This window comes from Quercus lobata, chromosome 3 (assembly GCF_001633185.2).
Source record: "Quercus lobata isolate SW786 chromosome 3, ValleyOak3.0 Primary Assembly, whole genome shotgun sequence".
In the NCBI taxonomy this organism is placed as follows: Eukaryota; Viridiplantae; Streptophyta; class Magnoliopsida; order Fagales; family Fagaceae; genus Quercus; species Quercus lobata.
Genome location: NC_044906.1, coordinates 30418197 through 30431219, shown reverse-complemented (window position 1 = coordinate 30431219; position 13023 = coordinate 30418197). Strand labels below are relative to the sequence as shown.

Here is a 13023-nt window from a genome sequence, read left to right as displayed (position 1 = left end):
TGTGTTGTAATCTTTATTTGATTAAAGTGAATTATTTGGATTTGTCCCATGGTTTTTCACTCTACAATAGGGGGGTTTTCATGTAAAATATGGTGTAATTTTTCATGTTTGATTACTTGCGTGATTTTTATTTTACTAATGTCCGAATTATTCAATTTAGACAAAACGTGAATGCTCTAATGTCCCAACAATATGTTGTTTTTCTTTATTTTTCAGTTAAGGTAGTTTGCAAGTGACATATATAGAATGCCATGCCTCGTTGTGATATTATGAATGTTTGACCAAAAACTAAAGAGGTAAAGATCATAAAAAAGAACTTGCTAATGAGCTGTAGCACAAATGGTACTTATTTCCTTGTCAGAGTAAGTTCAAGAGTGATATTTTGGGTTCAAGACTCACTGTTTACATGTGTAGCTTACCATAAAAAATACCTTCTAGATTTGCAAACTAATCCTTTGCTACAAAACTTTTCTTGTCTTAGATCTATCAGATGGATTGCTATCTAAAATAATTTTGCAATCCAAAGGAATTCCTGGAAGTTTAAGGAGAATAAAAAATTAAATAATAATCCATTTGAGCATTAGTGGCAAGATGATTTGAATTTTCTTTTGGCGTCAATAACCTAATCAGTGTGTTCTCACTTATGATGATGGTCTAAAATCAAGCTTTTATATCTCTGGGAATCTTAGTGCACAGGTCCCAAGTGGGTCAAGTCATCATGGGCTAAAACTGAAAATTCAGTTTCTAAAATCCCACAGCTTGATCGGTTAAGTTATGTCAAGCGAGTCAAGCTTCATTAAAGCATGATCGATCACGTGGAGTCAAGCCCATAGTCGAGGCAGCAGAGCTTCCATGATCTTGACCAGTTTTCGAGTGTCTTAAAAATAGTTGAAGTTGAATACTAATTTAGACACTAAAAACTAAGGATTGAATTACATAAAAAATGTGTTTAAACTCAAATTTGCCACATCTACAGCATTTAATAGATAATATTTATTCAACTTGATCAATTACAACAGATTTTACTAAACACAACAAATTTGCATGTCATCAATGATTGCTACACTAATCAACAAATTACTTTCAAAAAGGCTTGCTAGTGAAAGTTGTATGTTGAGTAAAAAGTTGAGTACAAAATTGTGGTAAAAATGCACGCCCCTTGAGCTTTAAGGTTGTTGCCATTACACTTGGAAAAACATTTATTTTGGTCCTCTATGAGCTTTGCACGTGCCAAATTAATACCTCAATTATTCTACCATTAATATACTAACAAAAAACGCACTTGAAATTTAATATACCAATATTAATGATTTGAACCCAATGGAAAGGAGAGAAACTGAGGTCAGTTTGAGAGAGAGAGAGATAGAGACGATCAAACTAGAACCACTGTAGCATCCCTCCCGCCATTGATCTCACCGTTTGTGATCGTCGTTCAATGGCATATTTGGATATGCCGTTTGATAGCCACAATTTTTATTACAGAGAAACTTGATCTTGATAAATTGTTATGCTATCCAACTCACATCCAAGTATACCTTATTTATTTGTTCACTATCCTCTCTTAATTTTTTTAGTTTACTTTTAGTAATTCAGTCATTGTCAACCATGAGAAAACCAAAGTTATCAATTCTATTTTAATGATCGTTTTAGTTTGTCTTCAAACGAAATATTGTGATATCAATTTATTTCAATATACCATTTTAGGATAATTATTAATTTTATAATATATTTTTATAATACAAAATAAATATACCGAAATTGTTCATCACATGCTCACATAGTCTACACCATTTTAAAGTATAAATTGAAAACCAAATAATATACATTGTTAATATCATCACTACATGAATCAACAAGAGTGGAGAAGAAAAAGAAGGTAAAAATATAAAAGAAAAAAAAAAGGTAAAAGAATTAAAGAAAAAAAAGATGAGAAACGTTTACTCCCTCACAAATTAGTCAGGCATTTCCATCTAGTCTTTTAAAAAATCCCAAAGGAATGACCTTTCTGGGCACACCTTGCTCAGCATAGTCTTCAAAGTTCCTATTGTAAGCTTCTCTTGGAATTCAGACCAAAACTCCGGGATTTGCTGATGCATATAACGAAAATCTAAGCATCCAGCTAACAGGACAAAATGGAAATTAAAACAACAAAAAATGATTTACCTTTGTCAGCCATAATATGTAAGTGGCAGAATATGTGGCTTGCGCTTGGAAATCCTCGAAGTCATTATCCGGAACAGTTGAGCAAGATTTGAGGAGATGCAACTCATTATCAATAAAGGAATTGAAGCTATTAATTGTGCTGATCTTTAGCTCAGAATGGCAGGATACATCATGGAGGTTGGTTGCAAATTGCTTCATCCAACACAAAGAAAGGAAGCGGCGATGAAGCCAAAGTGCCTGTTTGAAATGAAAGTCATTAGATAAAAACTCTTAAATAATAGGATCATTAATGGAGTACTTAAAAAAAGGTCAAGCACCCACATGGAACCACTTTTCTTTTTCTTTTAATATATGATCGGACCACAAAATTTCTGGTTACAAAGATAGACTCCATTTCTTTGATTGAAGAAATGACATCATGAACAAAGGTACTGCAATAAGAAAGTCTCATAATGCAATAACTCATATGTTGGTGGACTACAGTTCTTAAAAATACTTCTTTTTCTGGGGGTGAGGGGTTGTTATGTATCTGAAATGCTAGTATAGTGTAAAACAGAGACCATGGGTATTTAGTTGATTCCTAGATAATAGCATCAAAACAATACCACAATCAGATATCTTCCTTAGTTGGAGGAAGAATCCACAACTGAGAGAATTGGATTTGGCTAGACAATGTGTAGTTAGTACAGATTATCAATGTTATCACACTGCAATCTGCAAACATTAAGGTGACAGGAAGATTACAGATCCTTTTTCAGATCTATGTACTATTACCAAGCTTAACCCCACCAATTTCGGGGTTGAGAACAATCATCTCCTATATAAAGAGTCTACCGATTTATAATAAAAAAAGGACAAAGTTTAGTTACAAAATTAGTTGTAGCTTAAAACTACAACCGAACACAATAGCTTTTTATTAGAGGTAAATTTTGACAAATCTATCATTAGATTACATCTTCTTATATCCTCCCTACTTGCAAAATTTCTAGAAAATTAAAGATTAATAGTTATGTCATCAATAAATTGTTTATATTGCAAATTTCGTAGTTTAAAATTATGCATAAAATATAAGCTTATAGATCATATAGTAAATAATATCTAATTGACAAAAAATTTAACATGTGTATTGAGAGCGTAAAGAACATGTAATTCAACGGTTAGATTTTCAAAATATGTAGTAATGTTTATTTTCTTGAGTAAAACTGTAACCTAAGACTAAAACCAATTTTGTATCTAAACTTTGTCCATAAAAATATTCAAAAAATATCCTACCCATGTGCCACTATAGTTAGTCCAAAGAAAAAAGTACATGCCAAGGGTGTTTTTTTTTTTTTTAATTCAGGTTGAAGGAGTAAAAAGAGGTAGAGGGAGTCCGAAAATAACATGGGTAGACATAATGAAGAAGTGTATGATAAATAGGTAAAGAGAAGTGACTATGAGTATGATTTCAGATATGATAGAATGGATGAAAACAATACAAGTGGCAGAGCTGTATTAGTTGAAGAGGTTTGATCAAACTTGTCAGAAAAAGAAAGAAAAAAAAATTGAGAAGGTTCCATAAAGTCATCACCAATAGGATTAAGGCATAGTTGAGCTACTTTGAGTTAAGGGCGTATACCTCTCTTCCTATGTAACGCTTTATCAACATTTCATTCCAATCGAGCTCTTCCTGTCACACCAACATTGTCAGGACATTTAAAAAAAAAAAAAAAAACTTGGTATAAATATTCAAGACATTTAAAAAGCACAGTTGCAATCTACAAATCCTAAAACAATAAGTAACAGCAGTTGTAACTAAAAGCAGTCACATAATTAAGAGAATATGCTTTTGGGCATCAAAGGATTTCACATTAGTGTCTTAGTGCTTAACTAACATTGGTTTTGAATCACCCAGCCCCATTTCTATTTCATGTAGTGTGTAGCACATGCAATCACCCATAAAGACTCTGCTTATTTATTAAGAAAAATGAATCAATAATGCCACTGATACCCAAAAGCTTAACCTAATAGGAAGTGGCATTATAAATTTATAATCTAATTTATCTCAGTATTTAAACCTACAAACGAAGCAGAACAAAAAAGTTGAACACAATTATGGTTCCTAAGCAACTTCTTTATAAGTAAAAGGTTCATTTATAAAGCGCAAAAGGGGTGCAACCCAAATACGGGAAGAATACAAGACATACACCAACACTTATGAATGAAATCACTTAGATCACTCAACTAAAGTAAATTAGAAAAAGAATACTGTCCTGAAGCTGACATTCACTCATATAAGGATCTGAGGAATGAGAGAAGGGAGAAATGGAATACAATTCATAATGACAAGAACATATAGAGCAAACTTGCTTGTAGAAATGAATAAAATTTGTAATGATGCATAGAAATTAAAAAATATTTTCACCTTCCATACTTCAGAAACTTCAACAGAGTAACCAGGGGATGCATTTTCAAGTTTTGAGACTTTCAAAATCCGGAGTATTAGCCGCTGCAAAATTGATTGCAAGTTACAGTCAGCATGTAAGAACTATAAGTGCCTTACTCCAAATAAGATAATTAAAGCACATTAGCACTATCTTTCTCTCACTTGAGGTTAATGACTTTTTTTTTTCTCTCTTGAAGAATATGGTGTTCCTGTCCAGCCTTGTGTTCTTATCACTCTAGGAATACAAAAGCATATACAGCTACAATGGTTGAAACTATTTCTTCCACCTTAAAATTAAACAATGTCGTTTTTTTTGTTGATTAAGAACATCTCATTTAGGGATCAATGCATTTTCAGAAAAATTAGTTGTGAAACCATCAAAAGATAATTAAAAGTCCAGTAGCCCCAAGCATTGGCATATTCTTTTAGTGACCGTAAATGGTTCTTCAAACAGTTAAGCAACAGAAAATAACCGGTTATGACAACCATATGTCATGCTGCAAACATCTAAAGTGTTATAGATTAAATGAAATAAACTAATGATGACATATTGCTAGCAAAATTAAGATATTCTGAAAGACTGGAAGCCTAGAAATAATAGGAATGGTGAACTCGAACGTCATCCTTCAAAGGTTTGGTGCATATTTTTCCAATTTTTACAACCCCAACTTTGTGTCAAGGAAAGTGGGAATCCCCTAGTCTATGCATGATTACCAAATTTCTCCTTTTTGGAAAAAGGTTTGGGGGGGAGCGAGGACACAACTTAAATTGGAGCTTGTTCAAATTCATAAGAAAACTCACTCTGCGATAATGAAAGCAACAATTATCAGCAACATGCAACCCCGCCCAATTTCTGGATTTCTTTAACTCAAGTAGCACCTGTTCTCTTGTCATGTATGAAACAAGCCAGCAACGATGGTTCCATGCACGATAGTTCATTTTTGATCTCTGCAAGTCAACTTAAAACAGTGTTACGTTTCTTCCTGGAACACTCTACCTCAACATCATAGCATGACGGATATGCCAACAAAATAAGGTGTGCTAAAGCCTAAATGTCAATAGGTAAACCACCAATATATATGACAACTGCAGAAGCTAAAGAAACATTTGCATGATGATATGGTCAAAAGTTCTAATTAAAGAAGAAAGTCAAGTAGTCAACTAGAAAGACTATAAACTAGTTCCCCTAAGGGTCATCACATAATGCACTCCGTTATATGAATAATTAGATGGTCCAAACTCTGCACAGGGAATTCCACCTTCAATTTGGGATGCCAGTTCTTCAAGAGACAGGCTATATAAGTTTAATTTTTATCACGCAAAATCCTTGGAAATAAAGCTTAACAACATCAAGCTTCATTCAACAGCTTGAGCTCAATTTCTTTTGGTCCAAAAGAAAAATAAAAATAACACAAAAAAGGTGGGAGACAAAAGAAGGAACTGCATTTTCATCTCATTTTCTGTTCAATCAAATACAACCTCGATACTGTAATTTGTCATCCCAGAAGATTAAAAACTACTAGGATCATCTGCTGCCAGCAGTGCTAATTGTCATGGCTGACAACCAACCACAGAGGCAGTGGCATGTAGCAGCATTTTAGGTGTGCATGGGTCAGTTTTGTTTGGCTTTGAGGCATTGTGAACTCCAATCTTGAGGCTTAATAGTTTCACCTCCATCAAGATAGATGCACCTGCCTGTTTGTAGCTAGATTTTTCAGAACATAAGAAGATACAATCCAGCTATATCTCAGTAGCAAGGTAAACACTTATGCATTCTATTTCTGTTCACAGGTATTGAGTGTTTTCTTGGTGAACTAGATCTAGATAGCTTGTTCCATCTTAAGTAATGATAACTCAACAGAGAAGCATCCTAGTGGCTATCAAATCTTGAATCATACTCATCCAAAATTTTTTTTTGAAAGTGAAGTTCTTGTTTACTCTAGGTAGTGTTTAAGGGAAACAAGCAAACACAGCAAATGTGAGAATGGAGTTTTTCCAATAATGAAATGTATATATGAACCTTCAAAATTTAATGGTACGGAGTTCCTGAACTGAATTTAAACCTCAGCTATTTTTTCCACCAGCTCAGATTCTTTCCCCAAAATCTGTTGCAGAGCTGAACACTTTCCAGTGATTGACTTGATCACCCATCTCCTGCAAATTGACAATGTGCACAAGAACTCTGTGTTATTACTTAAAGCCATAACAGGCAGGCAGAAAAGTAAAAATACTATCAGAAAGGAATGTGAACAAAACTAAAAATTTTGGCCAGGTGAAAAATCAGATTAATAAACACAAAACCCTGTGTATCAACAAGGAGATAATTAAAGAACAAAAAGAAAGATTGGTCCCCTAAGTTCTGTTCATCAAGTTGATAATGTTATCCCTTAAGGCAAAACTAACCAATGGGAATGACATGTGAATATCGTGCTTTGTAGAAATGATACCTATGACTCCACGCCTGATCACTTTTGGGTGAACATGAAAGAACAAGAGCTGACAACAGAAGTTCACCCATATACATTGAGAGCTGCTGCTTCTTAGACACAACTAGCTTCCTGCATTATGCGTAAGACATCGTAAAAGGAGTAGATACAAAAGTAATTCAATGAATTAAAATACACACAAATACACTTCAAAGTTATGCAAGAGCAGAGCAGGGTCTGCAGTCAGTCAGTTTATTATACAAGACAAATATGAGGCACGAACCCCTCCATGGCCTGTCCAAATAATAACTTATGGAGTAGATACCTCATCTAGAAGTTCTGTAAACCTATTCAAAATGGGGATTTAGGGATTCGGAAATTTCTAGTGTTCAACCAAGACTTACTTGGCAAATGGTAAATGAATTATATGCAATACACACTAATCAAGACAGTGAAGACATAAAATGATTGGCTGCCTTCGCCGAAGCATGGATTCTAAGTTAAAACCTACTACAATCTCAAAAGCTTTGCCTAGTAAATTATCGATTCTACCAAAAACTCAAATAAGTAAACTGAATTTTAATAAGAGACCTTGAGTTCCAGGCAGTGCTGAAATCGGAGCTGAGCAACAAGAGAGCCTTACTATGCTTCATCACTTCACTCTCCAATCCATCATTGCCGAGTCTCTTGTACTCTTCCATTGCCGCAATAAACGCACGCTTGGCCGCATTGTACAATGGCAGTACCACCTGGGTCGAGACGCCCAGCTTGTGATCTCTGCACCAAAAGGTTGTACCATCCGAAATCGCAGCATCGCCCGTTGAGTCTTCAGTCAGCGTCGCGAATTGGGTCGGGTGTACAAATCCAACTTCATCACTGTAAAGACTCCAAAAATGAAATTCAAAGTAAAATTTTCAATATTTTGCTATAAAGGAAAAATAAAAATAAAAATGAGAGGTATATGAGGTTTACATGAGAGGGTCCGATTCGAGGATGTGTTGGAATTGGAGCAAGAGATCCATGGAATTTGTGATTTTGAAATTCAATCTGGTGAGAGTTTTCTGTTTCTGTTTCTGTTTGGTTGCGGAGAAAGTACGTCAGGAAAAAGTGCGGGGAATGCCCATAAAATATGAGTTTTTCTTTTTCTTTAAAAAAAAAAATAATAAGGATAATTCTTAATTTAAGAACTCTGATTCAAACATTAGTCAAAAACACAAAATGCAATTAAAAGCTAGATAATGCTTTTTGTACCTTGGAAGGAATTGGACCTGTAAAAAAATCTCAAATACTCAGGCCATCTATTGGAAATTAATTTATAATATATAATCCTATATGCATAAAAAAAAAAAATAATAAATAATCAGTTTATTATTAAGTGTCAATTTGGAATCTACTTATTTAACTGAAATTAAAATTTTTTTACTGAGAGTACTATACATAAAGCTAAAAGTTAATTGAAATAATACAATAAAACCCATGAATAGTAATAAAAATAAACTAAATAGTTAAAAAAAACTACCCAATATAAGCTTATTCAAAACGCAACCTAAACCTTTAGAAAAATTCAAGGAGAATCCTTCCCCCTCACATGTATTATATTTTTTTTCATGAAGTTTTGTGTATTTGTTGTTTTCTTTCACCAAGTTCAAACATCAAATTGTTGTTGATGAGGCCTTTGCAAACAACCTTGTAGAAACACCCAACCCAAAGAACAAACCAAGCAAAAATGAAATTGTTCTTGATTTCAATGGCCATTGCTGAGAATTTGGAGGATGTAGGGTATTTGGGAATGTTGCTTTTGTGTTAGGTGATCTTAACAGCCTATAATCAAACTGTGATCCTATTCCACCAACCAATAACTTATTTGACCACTGTGTGGTGTTTAGACAAAAGTAATTACGTTAGTTTCATGGCAGAAGACACCTGATTTCCCTTCTTATAAAGGTGTTTAGATAAATCCAATTATTTCATCCCTAATCAATTCCGGCATAACAATACAAAAGAAAATTGCTAAAAGCTTAAATAGTTTTCCATCAACAAAAATATGGAAAAATCTACTAATGTGTGCAACCAATTTCAGGCTTCATTGGTAAGATTAAACCAATAAAGTAGTAGCTATATCTCTCTCAGGCATTTAATCAAACAACTCTATAGCATACTCAAAAGCAACAGCTAGTGAACAGCACATGGAGATAATAATAAAAAAATGTGAGGAAAAAATAGAATGGAACTCATAAACAATACCCGGTCCTTATCATGGCTTTTTGATAAAAAACAATACCTAGGCCACTAGGTGTGTCACGTGTGAATAAATACGCACTGCAACTGGAAAATATTCCACTTAACCCAAAACCGTTCATACCTTGTTGAGATGACGTGCATGTGGTAAGCATGCTGCAAGCATTTTATCCTAAACTATGATATAACTTTCCATGAAATTTAATTCATAGTTACGTGACTTAGAAGTTCTAGCTAAATCCAAACTAAAAAGTAAAAACCCCAATATATCTATTATTGTTAATTTACTATGCACATATCCCTGCACAATCTTTTTACTTTATTATTATTTTCTACGTTCATATTTCATTAACAACCATACTTTCAATAGTCATATTTCTCCAACTATCTATCTTTATTTTTAATATATATTATGAGCTCTAATAATTTTATTTTATTTTATTTATTTATAAAATTATTAATTAAATTATTTATAAAGCCAGTAGGATTTCAATCCTAGTGAATCCAAAAGTCAATAACTAAAATTCTTTTTTATTTGGTCCAACTGGAGACTCTAATTATTAAGTAGAGTTCCTGGTCTCAATGACAAATAACCATAACACCTACTGTAAGGACGCGATTCGTGGCGGACCGTAACAGTGTCGGGTTCGCACGTAAAAAGGCCCCTAACAATATCATTTGTAGAGCGTGGGTTTGGAAGGCTAGGCCCTGGTTGACAGGCGGTGGGTTTTCGCGGTGTTCGTACCAGTTGAAGTTTTCCTACACCCCTGGAGTCTTTCTCCTGGAGGTGGGCTGGGAGGCTCAGGTTTCTGGCCATTTTTCCCAACCCCTCTATCGGTGCACCTTCCTTTTTATTATATAGTCCGTCTTGGCTGATCCTGGCCCTCCACTTGTAGGTCAGGCAGGAGCTTATTTCTGTATCCATCCCATCAACCGTCCCGTCTAACTTTCTATTAGTTGCAAGGATCGACGTTTGCACCGCCCAAACGTCTTTTCCCATTAACCAGCTCTGGGTATTGGCAGGTGCATTTACTGAGGGGGGTGGGACGCACTTCCCTTGGTCCGAGTTCACACCCTGCTTCCCTGCGGGCCCCATTCCGTTCACATCCCCTTGAGGGGGCTGTTTGGGGATTGCCTACACTGGGGTGTTGGTCTTCCCGCTGAAGCTATGGAATGCCGAGGACAGGGTAAGTTCTCAGCCGTTCCCCTTGCTACCTCGGCCGCCGAGCACTCGTCTTCGGCACGGGCCTTGGGCCCAGATAAAGTTTGGGCCGGACTGCAGAACCCTCGGACCCACAATAGCCCCTCAAAATCCTGCTATCCGTCCCCTCGGACGGATAGAAGGGTTTTGATGACATCATGGATCTGCCAATGCCTATCAATCCTTGTCATCTAGCGATTCCCGAGGTTTTTCACCTGCCCAAGGCACGTTCCTAGAGCCGTTGGAAGGCGAAACGTGGCCTCATTAAATACGGGCGGCTTGGTGCTTCCCACGTTCAACGGTGTGATGGAAATCGAACGGTGGTGATCTCCTGGCCTCTTTGGGCGGGAAAGAGGGCGTGCAGTTTGCCCTAGAAAGTATAAAAGATTTTTTGGAGATGGATCCGTCTCTCCAGTTCTATACTTAAGAGTTTTAGTGCGTGTATCCAGGGTTCATCCGAACTTCCGCCCAAACTCAAGTCTATCTCAAGCACATATAGCCCATCCGAAGCGTAATTCTCTTTTTATGTAAGTTCCCTACCTCTATTAACTCACGTTTTTTCTTTTCTGGGTTTATTTCTCTTTGGCTCCCTTTCTTTTCCGTCGCGGGTTAGGTTTATTTTAGTAAATGGCGAAGGCGGCTAAATTGAGATTGAGGAAGTTGGTCGATACTGAAGAGGCGATGAATAAGTTCATCGTTGATTATAGGATTCCCCCCAACGTAAGTCTGGAACACTGTAAGATGGGGGAATGGCACATTAAGAGGGGGAACGGGCGCGGTTGTAATTCCCGTCCTCGCCTTTGTAGAGGGAGGTATGAGAATCCCCATGGGACCAGTGACAAGGGGTTACCTCAGGCATTTCCGTTTAGCCCCTACCCAGTGCGCCGGCAACGTTCTTAGGATTTTGGGTTGTGTGGACGCTTTAAACGAGAAGATGGGTTTAAGACTGACCCACCATGATGTAAACTGGTGCTATAACCTCCAAAAATTGAAAGGAAAGACCTACTATATGAGGTCGAGGGATGATAGGATTCGGTTGATCCAGTGCCTCCCTGATTCCAACAAGGGACTGAACAAGGATTTTCTTATCGTCTCTGGGGAGTGGCATGATGGCGATCCATGCCCCGTAGTAGAAGGAGAACCAGGTGGGGTATTAGGAATGGAAGAGGGATAACCCTTTAAACCATTCTAACCTAACTTCCTTCGATAACTAACTATGCATATATGTTTGTTGCTTTTGTAGATGAACGCGCCTATAAACGGCATTTTCATTTAGTCAATCGGGCAGATTTGGAGACCGTTTTACAAGCGGCAATTTTTGTGAATGACAGTGATGGCCAAGTCCGTGCAGCTCACAAAATACTAGGGTACCCTCCGGTTCAGAAGTCGTTCGGGGACGCGAAGCACGTGGTCAGTGCCCGCCGTCCTTGGCTTCCAAAAATTACCGTGGTAGAGAAGGGATTTTTGATTTCGCAGGAGCCAGCTGTCCCCAAGAACATCCCCCTGGCGGGCCCCTCTTCGTCTCATCAAGCAGCAGAGGACGAAGGTGAGCCAGATCGGCCGGAGGAAGGGTTCGGGGTTTTTGACTTAGTCTACCAATCCGAGGACCCTCCTGGTGACCTAGGTGACCCAGCCTTGTCCGAGGCGGAATTATCATTAATAGGCACCTCTTCTCAAGCCGAGATGGGAGTCAAAAGAATACCTTTAACCCCCCTTCTCCAACTCCTCGAGGACCAACCAGGGAAGGATACCCAGGAGGCACCACAACCCAATGCTCCTCCTCCACCAGCTCGGCCCCTTACAATTCAAACCAGGTCATCCTCCACCAAGTCCCAACCACAATCCACCCGTTACGAACCTCCCACCTCCTCCCAAGCAGCTCGGTCTCCTCGACCCGAAGGTGCTGATTCCAAGAGAAAGAGGAGCCCCAAGGGCAAGGACATCGTGGACGAGGGAAAATCCCAACCTCCTAAGGAGAAGGATGAGACTCCGCCCACAAAACAACCGAAGATCGGACCCCAAGGCAGAGGCAAAGGACCCGCAGTTCAAACCTCTCAAGGCAAAGGAAAAGGAATTGATTCCCAATCCCCTCCGAGCGCCTGGCTTCCTGCCCCAATGCTTCACGGGGGTCCATTACTGGAAACTGCCTCTCTGAGGGACCTTGGGGACGGCGAGGGTGGATACGTGGCAGATGCATTAGGGAGAACCATGCTACTCCCTAATGACATGGAAGAGCTGAAGAGAATGAGGATGCAGGAGGTTTTTCTCAGTACTAAGAGATACTTGGGCATGGTAAGATTTCTTGAAACCTAACACTTTACTAATTCTTGTCACCAGTTTGTCACTCACTACACGTTCATGTTTCTTGACAGGCTCTCCAGGCAACCTATAGGATGGAGGAAGAAGTACATGACAGGAGTAAGGTGGCCGAGAACGAACGCAAGAGGCGCATAACGGCCTCAAAGACTCTCGAAGCTTCTGAAAAGGAACTTGTCAAAGTCAAGGATGACTTAACAATGACCACTCGCGAGAGGAATAACGTCTCGGCGGGCCTTGCTAGTGCCCAAAAA

At 37.8% G+C, this 13023-nt stretch overlaps 1 protein-coding gene across 1 annotated transcript; it reads right to left on the bottom strand.

Annotated features, from left to right (window-relative positions):
- Positions 1 to 1759: 1759 nt before the first annotated feature.
- Positions 1760 to 8141, bottom strand: LOC115981460 (protein prenyltransferase alpha subunit repeat-containing protein 1-like). Its single transcript, XM_031103610.1, has 9 exons — positions 7987 to 8141; positions 7606 to 7890; positions 7036 to 7146; positions 6652 to 6742; positions 5390 to 5536; positions 4568 to 4651; positions 3782 to 3832; positions 2164 to 2400; positions 1760 to 2087 (listed from the first exon to the last, which is right to left on the bottom strand). Exons 1-9 carry the CDS (start codon positions 8034 to 8036, stop codon positions 1971 to 1973), a joined length of 1173 nt encoding a protein of 390 aa, XP_030959470.1. The 5' UTR covers positions 8037 to 8141; the 3' UTR covers positions 1760 to 1970.
- Positions 8142 to 13023: the final 4882 nt, after the last annotated feature.